We start from the raw sequence: 18322 nt of genomic DNA on the forward strand, positions 1-18322 counted from the left end.
ACCAGCTAACAAAAAAGTTCTGGGATTATTTGTTTTTGTTTCCCGAAAAGTTCTGATAACAGTTTTTTTTTTTTCTCTTTCAGTTCCCGTTTTGTTTACTAGTCAGGTTTTCTTTAGAGAAATACCCTTTAAATGAATAGTTTGAATCTCATTTTTCCAGCAAAGTCTTAGACACCTTTAGGCAGACTGACTGTTTTCACCACCGCGTTTGTAAAACTGGCTCCTTAACCTGATGTGATTTTTGCAAGTAGACATCCAAGGAAAGATTGTAAAGACTACCCAAGCCTGTGAACTAAAACAACAAACAAACCGAGAAAACCAAAAGTGTTTTGACACAGAAGGCCAAAGATTTTCCCCAGAGCACACTTGGGTGATGGCTAGTCTTGAATCTGATGCTATTTTTTGCACATAAGGTACAAAGAAAGCACCCATATATTGAAAACATTTTGACAAGCGTGGTGTCCCAAACTTAATATACAGTGTAAGAAGTGACTATTGCAGACAGTTCTGACTATGCTTTAACCCTGCATTGAAATGATAAATAAAACTAAAAGAGCACCTTACAAACTTTTTTCTTCACCCAAAGTGATCATGGTTAATTATGCATGGCGATATTAAAGAAAGGGAAACATTGGCATCATTCAGTGAATAAATGTTCATCAAGATTAGTTACTGTAATCTTTTGCTGTTGTAAGGGTGGTTGCAGCACACAAAGATATTTAATGATTGGTTAGAGGGTGAATTTTCATACTGCAATCATCTATAACCAGTATTTCAAAGGAAAAGAAACACTGAAGAAAATTTGAGAAAACAAGAGAAATTTGTAAAGCACTAAGAAGCCTTGTACATAAACTTTTAATCTGACCTGAAAACCAAACTTTCACAGATTTCAGTTAACGCTTAACAAGAAAGGGAATTACCTGTCATCTGCACTAGTTTGTCTGAAAAAACTAAAATGAATAAAGCAATGCAAAAAATATTTAAAAATGACAGGAGACATGAATTCACAACCAGGAAACAGTCAGTGTAAGAAATGTTTTTAATGTTAACAGAACAAAACGTGGTAGGCAACCAAAAAAAAAAAAGAAAGAAAAAAAATAACAAGCAAGCAGCCATGAAAGTTCTTCTATTATGAATATGGCAACTTTTCTAATACACATATAAGAAAAACAGTAAATAGGCAACTGACAGAATCAACCTAAAAATGACACTAAAATCAATCCTCCAAAAGGAGAGACTAAGCAAACTAAGGCTCATGCACAACCAAATACTGTACAATTACACTCCTCCATATTCAGTTTTTCTCACGATTACTTTGTGCTTTGGCCTTCTCCTTTTCCAAGTGTTTCTAGAAAGCAGAAAAAAACAAGTTGAATTTGAATGAATACAGCCTGCATTTGTATAATATTTCCGTCTTTAATACAGATTTATCACGTATTAAAACATGTAAGCCATATGAAATCACCTTGAGTTTCTCGTAGTGTGCTTGGCTACTGCAGTGAACCTTTTTAGCAGTGTCTTCATTGGAGTAAAAAAGGAAGCACACTCTACAGTAATAGCCCATCTTCACAAACTCCACACCTGAAATAATAGTGCACTATTGTTAGTGATTAATCAGCACCACTTCTCTGTGCACAAACAGAGGGGGGAAAAAAATGTAGTTCAGGCACATTTCCACCTAATAATCACCTAATAATAGAGTAAAACTGAAACTTTTCAGCTTATTTTGCTTTCTGAATATTTTGGAATTTTCAAATCTTGTATGTTAGGTCCCAAGTTCAAGGAGTGAATACTTATGCAAGACACTGTAATTAATCCATAATCAGGATCAGGCCCTCATTTTGATTTTGCCTTTGACTCTAAAATGATGACTTACCCACAGGGACGTTTGGCTCATATGGGCCAAGAGCATCTATAATGGTTTCAGGCTTTCTGACAGACTCAGTTGGAGGCGTGGGGGCTTCAGTCGGCTCTTGGCTCTTCTCAGACACACCAGCAGAGGATGCAACAGATGAAGACTCAGTAGGAGGAACATCAGTGTCACTCTCAACCTTCTGCTCAATGCAGAGAGATATAGTTAAAAGCAAAGTTAACAGGAAGCTGAACCGTTTCCAACACATGCAGACATGAAGAATAATAATTAAAAAAAAAAAAAAAAAAAAAAAAAAGACACTGAAAGCTGACCAGTGGTTTGAGTTCCACGTTCTGAGTTTCTGTCATATCTGTGTTGTGTTCCTCTGTATGCTCACTGTTCACTTCAGCTACACTCTCACAAGGCTCAGATTTGACCTCCACATCCTCCTCCTTTGGTACACTCAGAGCTTTCTCCTCGCTAGGCTTCTTCTCTTTAGCTTTTTTGGATGGGGGTTCCTCTTCATTCATGGTGGTAGTTTTTGCTGAGGAACCGCTCTGGCTTTCCTCTCTCTCCTCAGAGTGCTCCCTCTTGGCTGGCCATTTGTCTTCTGAGGGTGGGGGTCTGTGTCTGCCATGTGAAAGAGTCAATCAGCATAAAGTAGCTACATTTACAGGCTATGGATTAAAAATGTAATGTGCATATAAATGAAGACTGTCTACAGAGTGTCTAGGATAAACAGGATAAATATACAGGATACACATTTGCACATTGGCGAAAATCTTTAGCCGGTAGCTACAGTTTGTGTGTGTGTATGTATGTATGTATGTATGTATATATATATATATATATATATATATATATATATATATATATATATATATATATATATATACACACACACACACATACACACACACTGTATATAGGATTAATATACTTTAAAAGAATTACCCTTCTTCTGGTAGATGGCAGTACTTCTCCGACACTGTAATCTTCAAGACGTTACCACGTAGTACAATATCTTGATTTTTAGAATCAGCTGCGACTCTCTCAGCATCAGATGCGAGTGCCATCTCAACAAAACAATATAAGAAAAGTTAGTTTAACAACCAATTTACAGTCCTGAACATAGTGAATAAAATGATAGACTTTTCAAACAGGCAAATAATTATTAAAAGTCTTAAAATACATCTATTGGCGGGGGGAGTAAGAAAAAAGAAACACACTCAAGATTGTATGCTAGAGGCAAACGCATCTGTTCTTTAAATACACCTTATACCACAGCACTGCTGAATTCTCAGATCTGAATGGTCAGAAGGTGTTGATTTATTCTATATAACAGCAGCACTGACAATAGTGCTTTCATGTACAGAGAAAATTTCTCAGTAGCAAAACTGTCTTTTTTGTCTTACTAACTTCAAGAGAAAGAAAAAAGAACTGGTGAGGGAATAACTGTTTATAACTGATACAATGTAAGTGGTAACAGAAACTGACTTGTTTCGCAGATGTTCCACAACATTAAACAGAAATTATAAACTGATTTTAAAAAAGTATGATAAATCATTCTTTAATTAATACAAAAAAAATTAATTGTTGGCAAATTGCTGTGGTATAACAGAAATAAAACACTTCACAGCATGTGCTGTTACTTGAAACTAAGACTTCGAGTTGATTATTTTCAACTTCAAACACCCCGTTGTGTTTTATTCTTTACTCACATATGTCCCTTGATGCTGCAATATGCACGTGGTACAAACTACAGTAGTTTTAAACATTACCCTCTTTACACATTTCCAAATTCTACAGCTGTTATAAATACATCATTATAAATCCAGAACAAACAAACAAACAACAACAATAACCAAAGCTGCAAGTAGCATTTTCGGTGGCCAAACAAACAGACTTGGTGAGCTGCACTTTCACAGATGCACTACAATTGTTGCCTAAGCAATCACAGGAAAGCAGAGCAATAACTTTTGGCAAAGGGATTCAAGAGTGATTTGTAGTTTCACTCATGATGTGAATGTTTTGACCATGGACAGTGATGCAATTCTCTGACTGTAAGAGGAAAGGTCTAGATGAACAAATGGGCAGCAGGGTGGCACTGCTGCTGCAGTTGCCACTACTGCTGTGACCTGTGGAGCTGTCTGTTGCTACTTTGACCTTTGGTCATGACTGCTACTGCTCTGACCTAATTTTTTATTATTTCTTTTCTTGCAATTTAAAAAAAACTAAGGTATTTCTGTTTTTTTTTTTTCATCAGTCTGATATAAGGGGAAAAAATTTTTTTTTATTACAGTTCTTGACCACAAGGTAGCACAGTCACAATCTTGGGTACATTCAGGGCATGGTCCTGAATATACTTAGCAAGTGTCATGATGATACCTAGATGCATTGCTGAGATACACACTTACATCCTATTTGTTGCATTTGCCAGAGCATTACAGGAGAAAAGCTTTGAATATCAATTTTCTTTGATAACTTTTCCTCAGACAGGTCTCAAGATGATGTGACCCAAATTTGGTGAAGATTGGACAAAATTTGTATGAGGAGTAGCAAAAAAGGCAGATAGATGTAAGCATTTTTAGTATGTTATTGTAACTTTTGTCACGAAATTTGTTGCATAGCCTCAGGTCATGGTCCTGAAGATGCCTACCAAGTTTTGTGTCAGTGTGCAAAGTCGTTGCTGAGATACAGCCTCATTTCCTGTTTGGCAGCGTTGCCGTCAGATTGGTTGGCCCATTACCGGCAAACCGTTTGGAGTAATCAAAATTCTTTTGGACTGATTGGACAAAAGTTGTAGGAGGAGTAGCGAAAAAACAGTTTTTGACAGAAAATCTAATTAGGCGGAAATTGACATGATAGGGTGCACTGAACTCATCTTGACCCAGGGAATCCTGGCTTTTAAATTTTGTACAAAAAGTTACACCCATATACGTACATCCAAATTAGGCCCAAATTTGACCCGATGGTGGCGCTAGAGTGTTGGCAGCACTTGGCCCAAATTTGGCCAAATCAGTGTGCAAAATTTCACAACTTTTTACCAGATGGTTCTATGGGCTGCCATAGACACCCTAGCCAGAAGAAGAAAAAGATACAGTAGAATAATAAGACGACGACGCAGAACAACAATAATAATAATAAGAAGAAAAGGTAGAATAAGTGAAGTGAAGTGACTTGTGGCCAAGTATGGTATGGTGCTCTGCATTTAACCCATCCAAGTGCACACACACAGTAGTGAACACACACACACCATGAACACACACCCAGAGCAGTGGGCAGCCTTTTTTTGCTGCGGCGCCCGGGGAGCAGTTTGGGGGTTCAGTGCCTTGCTCAAGGGTCTCACCTCAGTCGTGGTATTGAGGGTGGGAGAGAGCGCTGGTCATTCACTCCCCCCACCTACAATCCCTGCTGGACCCGAGACTCGAACCCACAACCTTCAGGTTCACCTTCGGGTTGCAAGTCCGACTCTCTATCCATTAGGCTATGGATAGAGAGTCGGACATACCTAACAATAGGGTGCCTATGCACCTTTGCTGCTCGTGCCCCTAATAATGATGATAATAATAACAAATGAAGAAATCCTATTCTGAATTCTTAATGGAATTATATACATAAAAATGAGAGTGTAAGAGGTTTGTTTACCTTAAGGTCGTCCGTCACTCCCTCAGTGTCCTGTTCCTCTTTAAGCTGATCAACACCATCTTCTAGGTTCTCTGAGGCATTGGGTTCTGCAGTTGTTTTGCTGGTACCTTCTTCTTTAGGCAATTTGGATTCTTTATCACTTTGCTTCGTATAGGGTACAAAATTTGTGGAGGTGGTTACTTCGTCTGATGATTCCTTAAATATTTTATATATAGTTAAATATATATATATACACCCCAACAGATGAAATTTAGTCACAGACTATTAAAAATCTGCATGAACCTGTATGGGGCAAGACTTAATCTGTCCTCACCCCCCTTCAGGTGAGCACTGAAAATAAAACACCAGTTTCCAAAATCTGAAAAAAAAGACTAACCTCAGTTTTTGGGACTGACACCTTTGCTTCATCTGTTTCTGAAAAGCATATAAGTACAGTTATTTATAAGTCTATACACCTGCCTTACAAGAGCTAAACAAACAAGAAACAGCTGCCATGTTCTGACAGTTGTGAAAAGAAGACCTTGAGAATCTGAAGAATTTTCTTCTATGAATTCATCTAAGGTCACATAATTTTCAAGAATCTTGGGGAAGTCATGGTCCTCCTGTGAAAAATCAAAACAAACCCAAAGACAAGTTTAAAACTTATATTAAAATTCTTATAAAAATTTATACACATTCACTAACCTCTTTATTAAGAACACCTGTACACCTGCTCATTCATGCAATTATCCATTCAGGTGACAGCAGCGCAATACATAAATCATGCAGATACAGGTCAAGAGATTCAGTTAATGTTCACATCAAACTTCAGAATGAAGAAAGAATGTGATCTTATTGACTTTAACCATGGCATGGTTGTTGGTACCAGATGTTATTTCAGAAACGGCTGATCTCTTAGGATTTTTACGCACAACAGTCTATACAGTGCAAAAAACATAAAACGTCTGGTGAACAGCAGATCTGCAGGCAAAAACACCTTTTTAATGAGAGAGGTCAATGGAGAATCGCCACACTGTTTTGAGCTGACAGGAAGGCTATGTTGAAAAAAAAAAAAACACTACAACTGTAGTGAGTAGAAAAGCATCCCAGAAAATACAACACATCACACCTTAAGGCAGATGGACTACATCTACCTGACCTCTCTCAGCAACAAGGTGTTTCCGCCCACAGAACTACCACTCACTGGATGTTTTTTGTTTTTCACACCATTCTGTGTAAACTTTAGGGTCTGCTGTGTGTGAAAATTCCAGGAGGTCAGGAGATTTTCTAAAAAACTCAAACCAGCCTGTCTGACACCAACAACCATGCCCCAGTCATAGTCACTGAGATTGCATTTTTGAGCTCATCCCATCCTTATGATTGATCTCAACACTGTCTGAAACTATTGTCCTGTATCTGCATGATTTTATGCATTGCACTGCTATCATGTGTGATTTAAGTTGTTTTATCTTGAATTTATTCTCTACTGGTAAGGAAGGATTCTGACATTTCTGTACTACCTACTTGACTCAGCTGGATCTAGATTCTTCCACTAGTACTGTTGATTCTTTAGTGTTGTTTGGAACTGTCTATTGGTCTACTTTAATTAGCGCTCTCAGGTGGCTAATCAAGAGTAGTTGCAGTCTCCCTTAAGGTGTGACTTGTTGGCAGGGCTTACTAAGATATATTGAAGGTTAGCTGCCAGAAGCATATTTTGCACTGGTTAGAAGCATAAATTCGGATACAAAGTGTTAGATAGAAAGTGTTAGGTTTAGTAGTGTTTGTTACTTTTTTTGTTCAGTTAGCATTACCACTTCCCTCTCAGCGCTACTTAAAAATCACTGACCTCACTCCAGACTACACAGCAGACATGTGCTTCAAACCTATCTTTCGTCAAATCTCACAGACCCAGACGGTCTCATCCACAAACCAGAGGCTGAACTACCAGTAACCTCATCTACCCTCCACTGTTGTCTCAGTCTCAAACAGCGGTGGTAGGTGGGCTTTGGAATTGGAGACCTTCTTGAAGAAATGGATTAGCTATTCACAAGTCCTCAGACAGCACCCCTCTCACTGTCCTCGGAGAATTCAACCTCCCCTCTGACAAGCTCCAGTCCTCTTGCCTTCTCCCTCTTTTGCATTCCTTCTCCCTGACATTCAAGAGCTGCCCTCCCACACACAAGGGAGGAAATGCCTTGGACCTGGTCTTCAGCCACCCCTCTCCAGCTACAGACATCAATGCTACCCCATTCCACATCTCCGATCATCACTTGGTATCCTTCACCATCACCCTCCCTATCCTGCCTACAACCAGCTATCAATATTTCCTCGCTGAAACCTCCACTCTATCTCCCCTTCCTCCTTAGTTTCCTGCACCATATTATCCCTTCCAAATCTACCAGACCTTCACTCCTACCCCAAACTCCTACACTACACAGTCAGGATTCCCCTTCTCCTTCACTGGCACATTTTTCTAATCTAGCAACAGGAGAGATCTTGCAAGTCATTTTGTCCTGCAATTCTACCACCTGCCCATTGGATCCATTCCCTTCCACAATGCTCCAGACCACTTAATTTAACTTAAATTAACACTTTAATTACCTCCCCAACAGGTTTTTAGACTGATGGTATTCTCCGTGACCTAGACAACCAGTATCAGGATGTAGTTACTGATTCAAAGCACTTTTGTAAGGATAAGGATATCTACCAAATGCCATAAATGTAAATGCCACATGATTGTCTGATTAGATAACTGCATGAATGAGCAGGTGTACTGATGTTCCTAACAATGTGGCCAGTCAGTGTATATACGGTATGGTTTCCATCAGAGTTTCAGTAAAAGTACCTCTGTTATTTCCTGGTCTTCATGTTCTTCAAACTTTTGGCTCTCCTTCAGACTGTTTGATGCTTCTGCTGTATCAGCATTTGGAGAACCTTCTCCAGTCTTTCCTTGTTCCTCTGTATGAACATCTGTTATATCCATAGGTTCTGATGGTAAATTCTCCTGGTCACTTGTTGTGGGCTCATAATCATCAATGTCATGCACCAATTCTTCACCATCATCTTCTATCACTTCCTGCCCTTCAAGGTCACTGTCTGAATCCATGCTTTCAACATAGTTGTTGCTCACACTCCTGTTTTCTTCTGTATCTGCGCTTGATTTTGCAGCTTCATCTTTATCAGCAGAGCTTGAAAAATGGCACGAATTTGAGAAAGTACTAGAGCTCTCCTTGGATTTTCGAGAATCTTTTCGCTCTTTTACGTTGTGACTCCTTGAAGAGTGGGTCCTCTCTGATGAATGTCTTCTTTTGGGGCTAGAATGGGTCCTCTCTGACGAGCGTCTTCTCTTGGGGCTAGAATGAGTCCTCTCTGACAAGCGTCTTCTTTTGGGGCTAGAGCGAGTCCTTTCTGATGAAAGCCTTCTTGTAGGGCTAGAGTGGGTCTTCTCTGACGAACGTCTTCTCCTGGGACTAGGAGAGTCCCTCTGAATGCTATCCCTGCCTGGGCTAGATCTCCTGTGGGTGTGAGAGCGCCGGGATTGTGTTTTGTCACTAACTTCTGCATCTCTGGGCCATGAGCAAGGAAAGGATACCAAATTACAAAAACTGAAGACAACTGATAAACATTTCATCATGCTAGAGGCTACAAAATGCATGAAGACCACCTATATTCAAAAAAATGAAAAAAACTACTTGCCTTAGTGAGTTATATTCACAAGAGAAGGTGACTTGAATTAATTTGCCTTTTAATTTCAGTTGATTGGCTGAGTAGTGTTCGACCAATTTCTTGGCTTCTGCTAAACAAGTCATTTCCACAAAACCCTGAGGAACAGATGAAGTTAAGTATTAGAAAGAACAAGTGAACTTGGGGGGAAAAAAGGAACACCTGACAGTTTGGTTCAGGACTGCAGTTATGTATTAACTGCCCAAAAAGTTCCATTTTTCCATTTCCTTTTTTAGAGTTTAGACCATTTTATAGTCATATGTGATTTTAAATGAATTACATCACACATTCAAATAAGCAGGAGCACGTTATCTTGCAAACTAATAACGATTTTAACAGTGAGTGCTAAAGGTATGGTAATTTTGTTCATATTCATACTTCAACATAAAATCCCAATTTCCACACTAATGAATATTTAACATCCACATATGCAATGAACGTGTTACCCGGTTTGGCAGAAACAAGGATTTTTTGACAGATCCAAAACGTTTAGCAATGGCAGTCAACTCTGCAGTGATACCATCTCCAGCAGGTAATGGTGTGAAGCTTACAACTCGAGAACTTAGCTAAAAAACAGAAACAAAAACGACTGGTCAACTGCAGAAACAAAATACATCAAGCCATAACATTCTAGGGAACATTCTTATTTGCACAGTTTCTCCAAACTGTCCAAGCAATTTTCTCAAGTATTTTTCTTCCACTGTATTGGTTTCAACTTTAACGCAGATCACTTTGCCCTGTGTTCACATGCAACTGTAAATTATTTTAAGTCATATAAAATGAAAGATGAAAGACAGAAATGGCAACATACAACTTACTTTATCTTTCACTTGTGATATCTTCATGTCTGAAGTATTTTCTTTTGAGGTTCCATCTGGTATGAGATACAGCACAATTACTATGCGATATTATGAGAACTAACATTTTTAACATGCTCAGGAAAAGATTTTTCCTCTTTCAGGAAAAGACTTTTACCTCTTCTGTCTGTGGAGGTGTGACCATCATTTCTAATAAAATTACAAAGAATTGATCAAAAAATAAGTGCATTTTAAAACTTTGTGTAATAAGAGCATTTCCAATTCTTGACCAGATTTGTTTACCTTCTAGAAGATTGAACAGTCCCATCCCACTCTGGGTACCTACAGAAATGTAATCAATTTTAATGTAAAATTCATCTGTAATCTATATTACAGATGTATTATAATACTATAAATATTTAAAGTATTTTAATAAATACACTGGCACAGACTATTGTTCTTCTTTCTCTGTATTTAACAGCTGCATGTGAAGGGGCTATACATCCAGATTGAGTACAGTTTGGTGATTTCTACATGCCATGAAAACTGAATTCACTATAACCCAGTCATTAATCAGTTAAATATTTGAAGCCATTAAGTTGAGTCTGTCAAGTCTGGTCATCTCTGAAGATACACTGTATTGCCAAAAGTTTTGGGACGTCTGCCATTACATGCACGTGAACTTTAATGACATACTATTCTAATCCGTAGGGTTTAATATGGAGTTGGCCCACCTTTTGCAGCTATAACAGCTTCAACTCTTCTGGGAAGGCTTTCCACAAGGTTTAAGAGTGCGTTTATGGGAATTTTTTACCATTCTTCTAGAAGCGCATTTGTGAAGTCAGGCACTGATGTTGGACGAGAAGGCCTGGCTCGCAGACTCTGCTCTAATTCATCCCAAAGGTGTTGAGGTCAGGACTCTGTGCAGGCCAGTCAAGTTCCTCCACACCAAACTCACTCATCCATGTCTTTATGGACATTTGCTTTGTGCACTGTTGCGCAGTCATGTTGGAACAGGAAGGGGCCATCCCCAAACTGTTCCCACAAAGTTGGGAGCATGAAATTGTCCAAAATGTCTTGGTATGCTGAAGCATTAAGAGTTCCTTTCACTGGAACTAAGGGGCCAAGCCCAACCCCTGAAAAACAATCCCACACCATAATCCCCCCTCCACCAAACTTTACACTTGGCACAATGCACTCCACTGCTGTAGAGTCCAGTAGCGGCGTGCTTTACACCACTGCATCCGACGCTTTGCATTGCACTTGGTGATGTAAGGCTTGGATGCAGCTGCTCGGCCATGGAAACCCATTCCATGAAGCTCTCTACGCACTGTTCTTGAGCTAATCTGAAGGCCACACAAAGTTTGGAGGTCTGTAGCTATTGACTCTGCAGAAAGTTGGCGACTTCTGCGCACTGTGCGCCTCAGCATGCGCTGACCCCGCTCTGTGATTTTACGTGGCCTACCACTTCGTGGCTGAGTTGCTGTTGTTCCCAATTGCTTCCACTTTGTTATAATACCACTAACAGTTGACCGTGGAATATTTAGTAGTGAGGAAATTTCACGAATGGACTTATTGCACAGGTGGCAACCTATCATGGTACCACGCTTGAATTCACTGAGCTCCTGAGAGCGACCCATTCTTTCACAAATGTTTGTAGAAGCAGTCTGCATGCCTAGGTGCTTGATTTTATACATCTGTGGCCACGGAAGTGATTGGAACACTTGAATTCAAAGATCTGGAGGAGTGTCCCAAAACTTTTGGCAATATAGTGTATTTTAGTAGTCAGAGAAATAAACAGAGTCTACAATGCATATTACACACCATGTTTACAGCTTCCAAATGACTAGTAAAAGTATGTTTTCTAGTGTAAAACTGAAAAAAATATTTAAATATCATATCAGTACATTCAGTAATAGGGCTGCTGAATTGATTGAATGATTGACTTACTTTTCCATAAGGTCAAGCTGGCTCTTAGCATGCTGACCACTTGTAACATGCACAGACCAGTCCTGTAAAAAAGAAATACACTGCATACATCAGATAGCACAGAATTATAGTAGTGTTTATCGTATCAATCGCAGGAAGCTTGAATAAAAACATTTTGTGCAATGTATGCATGTATGTATGTATCTGGCAACATGATCTAGTTATTCAGCCTAGGACAGAAATGTTCAGATTCCATCACAGATTGCAAAATAGTAGTTTTTTCTTTTTTTCTTCCTTTCTTTTTAAAGCTTACTTTAGCTTATCTGCTTTTTCTGTGTTAAATCTGTGTTAATTTGAATATATTAGCCTATGAAAACTACTTACCTTTTCAGAAAAGACAGTGATGTTGCAGAGAGCACACAAGTAAGGAAAAACTGGGGGAACGGTGCCATTGAAGTCTGAGGCCTCTGTCCTGGTTGGCACCTTGTAAACTTACAGGACATTGAAATAAATTAATACATTAAGAAACTCAGTGATTGGTACAGTAATGGACTTTGATGGGTATGAAGCCTAAATTGTACTTATTTAAAATTTATTACACAAACCATAGGAGGAAATTGGTTCATGTTAATATTCAAAAACTATTCTGAAACAACACTCTAGTTTGTCAGTCTGTTCACAATACTGCACTATAGCAGCCCTACTATTTACGATGGTATCACACCACGTGCATTAGTGATGTTAATACTTTCGCACATGCAACATCAACACACTGAATGAATGCAGAAAATATGCAGGGCGCATCTTGTGTGCATGTAGTTAAAAGCAAGTACAACCCCAGGCTGAGTGATAATGCACCCTCAAAACATTATTATATTATATAACGTTTTGATAAGTTCAAGAAGAGATGATGACTTTTACCTTCCGAGCTTTCATTCCTGAAATTAAAAGAATATAACATTAGACTTAATGTATCTCTCCTTCTGAAACAGTATTACACATTTTAATAGGGAAAAAAAGGAGGACACAGAAGGAGTCAGAAACAAGGAGAAACACACAGTTCCAAAGGACAGTCATTTGTTAATGTTTAACAGTATAATAGTAATAAAAATAAATGGGGCAATGAAGCAGATGCCTGTATTAATGCACGAACATGTCCCAAGTTTTGTCCAAGATTCTGTTGGACAAACTGTTCAAATCAGTGAAAAACAACTGAACCGTGATTAAAGTTCTTTTTCCAAGATTTATTTACCTTCGTGCAGATTCAACAGTCTGTGCCCACTTTGGGTACCTACAGAAAAAATTTATGATAAATTCACCAACAAATTATGGCTGACCATCTGTTATCTTCTTAAAACTATATAATATAATATAATATAACATAATATAATATAATATAATATAATATAATAAAATATAATGTAAACCACACAGCTTTCATGGTTGAGGCATGCACTTACTTTTTCACAAGTTCAAGCTGACTTTTAGTATGCTCACGACCTCGAACATGAAAAAGCCACTCCTACAAAAATACATCCACATTGCATAGAATTAGATAAAGCTCCAACAAACAGTACAATAAATATATCTCGCAGCATGTTTCAGATAATTAGCCTCGCAGCTGACTACCTCTTGTTACACAAATCTGTGTATTTTTATTCTCTACAGATCTGGCAAAAATTAACTTCATACTACAAAAAACAAACAAACAAACAAACAAAAAAAACACAACTACTTAAAGTGCAAATGGAAATATATATTAAATAAAAAGAAAAAATATATATAACTGCACTCATGGGCTGTAGTACAGATATTATAGCAACAGTGTTTCCCAAACTTACTTAAACTTACCGGAGTGTTCAAAGCTGATATTAATTTACATCTTTAGCTGGTTTGGTGACAAGATGGTAATGAGAGCTGTATGAAAACTCAAGATGCTACTTACCTTTGTAGAACGGACAGAAATGTCACAGAGACAACACGTATGAGGAAAAGCCGGGGGAATTCTGCAAGTGAAGTCTGAGGCCTCCTTCCTAGTAGGTGCGATAACAGGTGGCTCTAATCTCAGAGAAAGGAGAGGCCTCGGTCTGAGATCAACAAAAGAGCGTGACGAAGCCCCTGGTGAGTCTGTGGTATTGCAATATGGGCCAGAGATGCTGTAGTCTGAAACACTGCTGCTTTTACTGCTGGGACCGCTGGTAGCAGTGGTTAAAGAATTCATTCTTCGAGGATTCCCCCAGCGGTCTTGCCAGGTTTGAACTTGCTCTGGAGGAAGAGGGTACATTGGATCTCCAGGTCGATCAATCAGATACTCAACAGGTTTGGTGTGGCTGCTACCGTCCCAGGGACGAGTCGAGGTATTGTCAAGAGGCTGACTTGTGCTGGGCCTAGATGATGAAGCGTTGGACATTTTACGTTCTTTGATCTGTAAAAGCATTTTGGAAAGTGTTTCGACCGTGAAGAGATGCTCAGGAAGTTCTGCAAGGTGGGCAATGTCGCTCGAGTCCAGTCCACAGCTGTGAAGAAATGACAAAGCCTTCCCAGGTAAGTGGACAGGAGAGTCTACAGTTCTGTTGGAAGATGTTGTAGAGCATTTTTGCTCCTGAGACGAGGATCTAATGCTTGGCCGGTATGTATTGGACTGTCTCTGGGACGAATCTGCATACATGTCTTGATGTGATAGAAAGTCATCGCCTGTGTTCATGTAGGGGTATTTCTGTGACATGCTGCAGGGCTGGTGAGAAGACAAAACAGCAGAAAAAGCAACTGCTCAGCAAGAGCAATTTTCAAAGAAGAGGTGTTGATGCTGGTTGAGTTGCAGACTATCATTCACCTGTTGATAAAGGTTGTAGATGAGAAGAAAATCATGCACTCAAGGTCCTTCTCGTAGCCAAGTAACGAGTCAACAAACTCTGACTTACCGCCAAGCATCAGTGAGACATAATCATTCAGATGCTGGTGCATAATGATGCTGTTCCTTGTTCTGGAAGAAATTTTCAAGGCAGGCATGTGTTTAGTAAAGGTCTGCAAACCAAGGTCTCCTCTTCACTGGACTGTTTAAGGATTAATGGAGTTCTCACAATAAAAAAGTGTGTTGCAGACTAGACTCCTGCTGTCGCCCAAACAAGTCCACCAAATTGGAACACATTCTCCTCTTGAAACAAAGAAATAGCAGCTAGAATAAAATAGAGGCTATCGTTTTGCATACCAGACCATCCCAACATCTGAGACTCTCTAGCTGGCTGGCTACTTCACTTGATAGATCTACACGTCAGGTGGTTCCTACCCACAGTGATAAGAATGTAACAAGTCACTTCACTGCCGGAACTGCACAAATACCTTACTAGCATTGCACTGATTACTAAATGAGGAAGAAAACATGACGGGTATGCTGTTCTAGCAAATAATCAATAACGTGGTGGTGTGTAATCACCCCAAAGTTGATTATTTTCGTATAACGCTAAGTTCCGAAGTGTTATTCCTCTTATACCACAGCAATTTGTCAACAATTACAATTTTTACATTTATTAATGAACAACAGGTCATACTGTTTAACTGCTTATAGTTACATTTAATGTTGTGGAACGTCCACAACACAAGCTCCTGTCACTTAAGTTACCACAGCTATAAACAGTCACTCCCTCACCATCTTCTTTTTACTTTCTTTTTACTTTAAAGTTATTAAGTCAAAAATGCAGAGAAACCACAAAGCGTAAACTCTTCTGTCCTGAGGACTCTCCCATGATCTAAAACTTTCCATCATTATAAAGCGCTGACACCCGACAATCCTTCCATGAATGGTAAATAAGCTTCTCCTCAAAGCTACCTTCATCGTGTCAATGATTATATGTATATGGTATACTGTGAATGAGCTGTTAAGGAGTACATTAATATAAACCTGTGCTTTGAACTACAACCGGAATCAGATCTGAGTAGTTAAAAGTACTGTGGTATTACTATCTTTACTACTACTGGACACTCCTGCATCTTACTTTTTTCACTGGTCAAAAGTAGAGCAGCTTAAAATATCAATATCACCCTTTCATGTGTAAATTATTAAAACACATACTCAGATTCTTTAGAAGGTTTTTGTTACTCAAAATTGCATGTCATATAAATTTGGACTTTTCCCCAAAAATATGACTTATTTTAAAATAAATGAACTGTCCATGTGTAGGAATAAAATGCATCAAAGACACCAGTGAAAACATTTTTACTTCTATTCTACATTTTGCTTGCCATATTTACAAAATATAGTAATATTCTTTACATTTATGCAGTTTATGACTGTTGCTACATGACACAACGGAGGTTGGAGATTTAAAAATATTCCATTTTAAAAGGCTGCAGCGTTCAATTGAGCTTATTTGACACCATTTTTGTTTTTTACTTGATTTAGGCTTTTGTGCAGAGAGTTTCCACAGATGACAGAGAAATGCTGCACTGAGAATGGCAAATAGTCATAAAGAGCAACAGAAATCAGGATAATGGCTTATATTAAATTACCACAATGGTCTCACGTGATTTAGAGATATTTCATATTTTATATTTTTCCTACAAATGGATATACGAACTATTCCCTACAAACTATTCATGAAAGGGATAAATATCGACATTTTCAGTAAGACTATATGAGCTTCATGCATTAGCTTCACACGTCCCTTCAGGGTACCTACATAGCTAGCTATCTAGCTACTTTTTACACTTTTGACTGAAAGCCATTGGTTTTTCATCTGCAGCCATGTACCTTTCGATTAAACACCAAAAGCGATAGAGACAAACAAATTAAAAACAAACAACTATAACTTACCTTTTGTTGAATTTAGTGAATGTAGCCTAGCAGGACAGCTAACGTGAATTCCTCCCGCAAGAGAAAAATGGAACATGAGGCAAAGTAAAAGCCTCCATATGACACGGATTAAAAATACATAACACACTCAAATATTCACTCCGAGGGGTTGAAATTCACTACAAGAAAGTTGTCATTTTAGATTTTTTTTTTTTTTTTTTTAAAAAGTTGCACATTTTATTGCATAACAGGTTCACTATATGGAACATTATTACTTCAGAGCAGGTATTCAATTTTTGACACGAGGTAAATACTACTGTCACACAGGAACTTTACACACACACAAAACTAAAACCAATTACATTATGTTAATATGGAGTTTTGAATAATGTTGTCTCGTATTAGCCGAATTTTTCTTTCATTCATCTTCACTAAGTGCTTTATCCTTCTCAGGGTTGCGGTGGATCCGGATTCTCTCTGGGAAACCAGCTAACAAAAAAGTTCTGGGATTATTTGTTTTTGTTTCCCGAAAAGTTTTTTGCCCATTTTTGCCCATTTTCCCCCCAGTTTCTGTTTGGTTTACTAGTCAAAAATCACTTTTAGCCAAAATCTAACTTTTTGTCATTTTTTCTGTTTTCCAGAATTCAGCTGGAGCAACATTCGAGGGGTTTTCCTGGGCCGCCCCACATGTGTCCTAAAATTAATAACTATAGGATGTCCCAAAAGCCTCAATACATAGGGGAAATTAACACTTTTTTAGCAAAATGTCTTCCAAAATTTTTCATACTTAGTTTATATTGTATTTTTTTCTTTCAGATAGCCTTTAAGAATGCCTTTGACAAAAGAACATCATACTGAAATAATTCTCATGGCCGGATCGGGAAGCTGTCACAAGGTTGTGATCGACTTTTAACAGGAAACATTAGTACTTTTTACTTCGGAACTTGGTACACACACAAAAAACTTTTGATGATGTTATTTTAAATTTATTTTTATTTGGCTTAATGCTTTATAGCCTCTCTTTAAACTTGAAATCGAATTGCCCATTTTTTTTATGTAAACTTTTAGCCTGTATACTCATAGATACTGTGAATTGTTGTGTTTGTTTTGTTTTCGTGGACGCTCGTTTTTCCGAATTCGGCGCTATTACCGCTAAGTGTCTAAAAGCCATGCCCATGAAATTTTATGTGCAGCTAGAATAACCGTGGTTTCAGGAAGAGCGGCTTAACCGCAGTGAAGCTTGGAGCGGCTTCAAAGCTATTGCCAAAGTAAGGGCAAAACATTTCAATTTGTGAAAACTTTGATAGTCATACTCCGTGTCCAATCAGAAACGAGCATGTGATGTTCAGTAAGGACCTACCTTTCCATTTTGAGTTAATGTTGCATTTTTGGTTTGTTAAAGTGTTTTGCACCTTAGGGCACCATACAAGATTGTAAAGTAGCCTCAATATAACTTTCCCAAGTTATTTTGGTAAAAACGGCTAAAGTTGAAGGTAAATTACATTATAGACAGGAACACTCAATTTTTGTCCAAAATCTAACTTTTTGTCATTTTTGTCTGTTTTTCAGAATTCAGCTGGAGCGATATTTAACTGGTTTTCCTGG

General features: G+C 38.4%; 1 protein-coding gene across 4 annotated transcripts; it reads right to left on the bottom strand.

The window, feature by feature from the left end:
- Positions 1–1020: 1020 nt before the first annotated feature.
- Positions 1021–16926, bottom strand: LOC113528874 (matrin-3-like). 4 transcript variants are annotated; one of them, XM_026917658.3, is made up of 22 exons: positions 16739–16926; positions 14850–14911; positions 13874–14761; positions 13389–13450; positions 13181–13219; positions 12850–12866; positions 12313–12419; positions 11950–12011; positions 10303–10341; positions 10178–10209; positions 10021–10076; positions 9649–9768; positions 9176–9300; positions 8325–9045; positions 6021–6102; positions 5877–5908; positions 5501–5695; positions 2807–2928; positions 2185–2482; positions 1877–2054; positions 1466–1581; positions 1021–1348 (listed from the first exon to the last, which is right to left on the bottom strand). In XM_026917658.3, the coding sequence occupies exons 3-22, from the start codon at positions 14651–14653 to the stop codon at positions 1295–1297; spliced, it is 3237 nt and encodes a 1078-aa protein (XP_026773459.3). In that variant the 5' UTR covers positions 14654–14761; positions 14850–14911; positions 16739–16926; the 3' UTR covers positions 1021–1294. The 4 variants fall into 4 exon arrangements, with proteins under 4 accessions (XP_026773459.3, XP_026773461.3, XP_026773458.3 ...); XM_026917660.3 differs by having other exon boundaries at positions 5501–5644; positions 16739–16925; XM_026917657.3 differs by having other exon boundaries at positions 5877–5914; positions 16739–16925.
- Between the last annotated feature and the right edge of the window lie 1396 nt (positions 16927–18322).

Source organism: Pangasianodon hypophthalmus, chromosome 7 (genome assembly GCF_027358585.1).
Source record: "Pangasianodon hypophthalmus isolate fPanHyp1 chromosome 7, fPanHyp1.pri, whole genome shotgun sequence".
Classification (NCBI taxonomy): Eukaryota; Metazoa; Chordata; class Actinopteri; order Siluriformes; family Pangasiidae; genus Pangasianodon; species Pangasianodon hypophthalmus.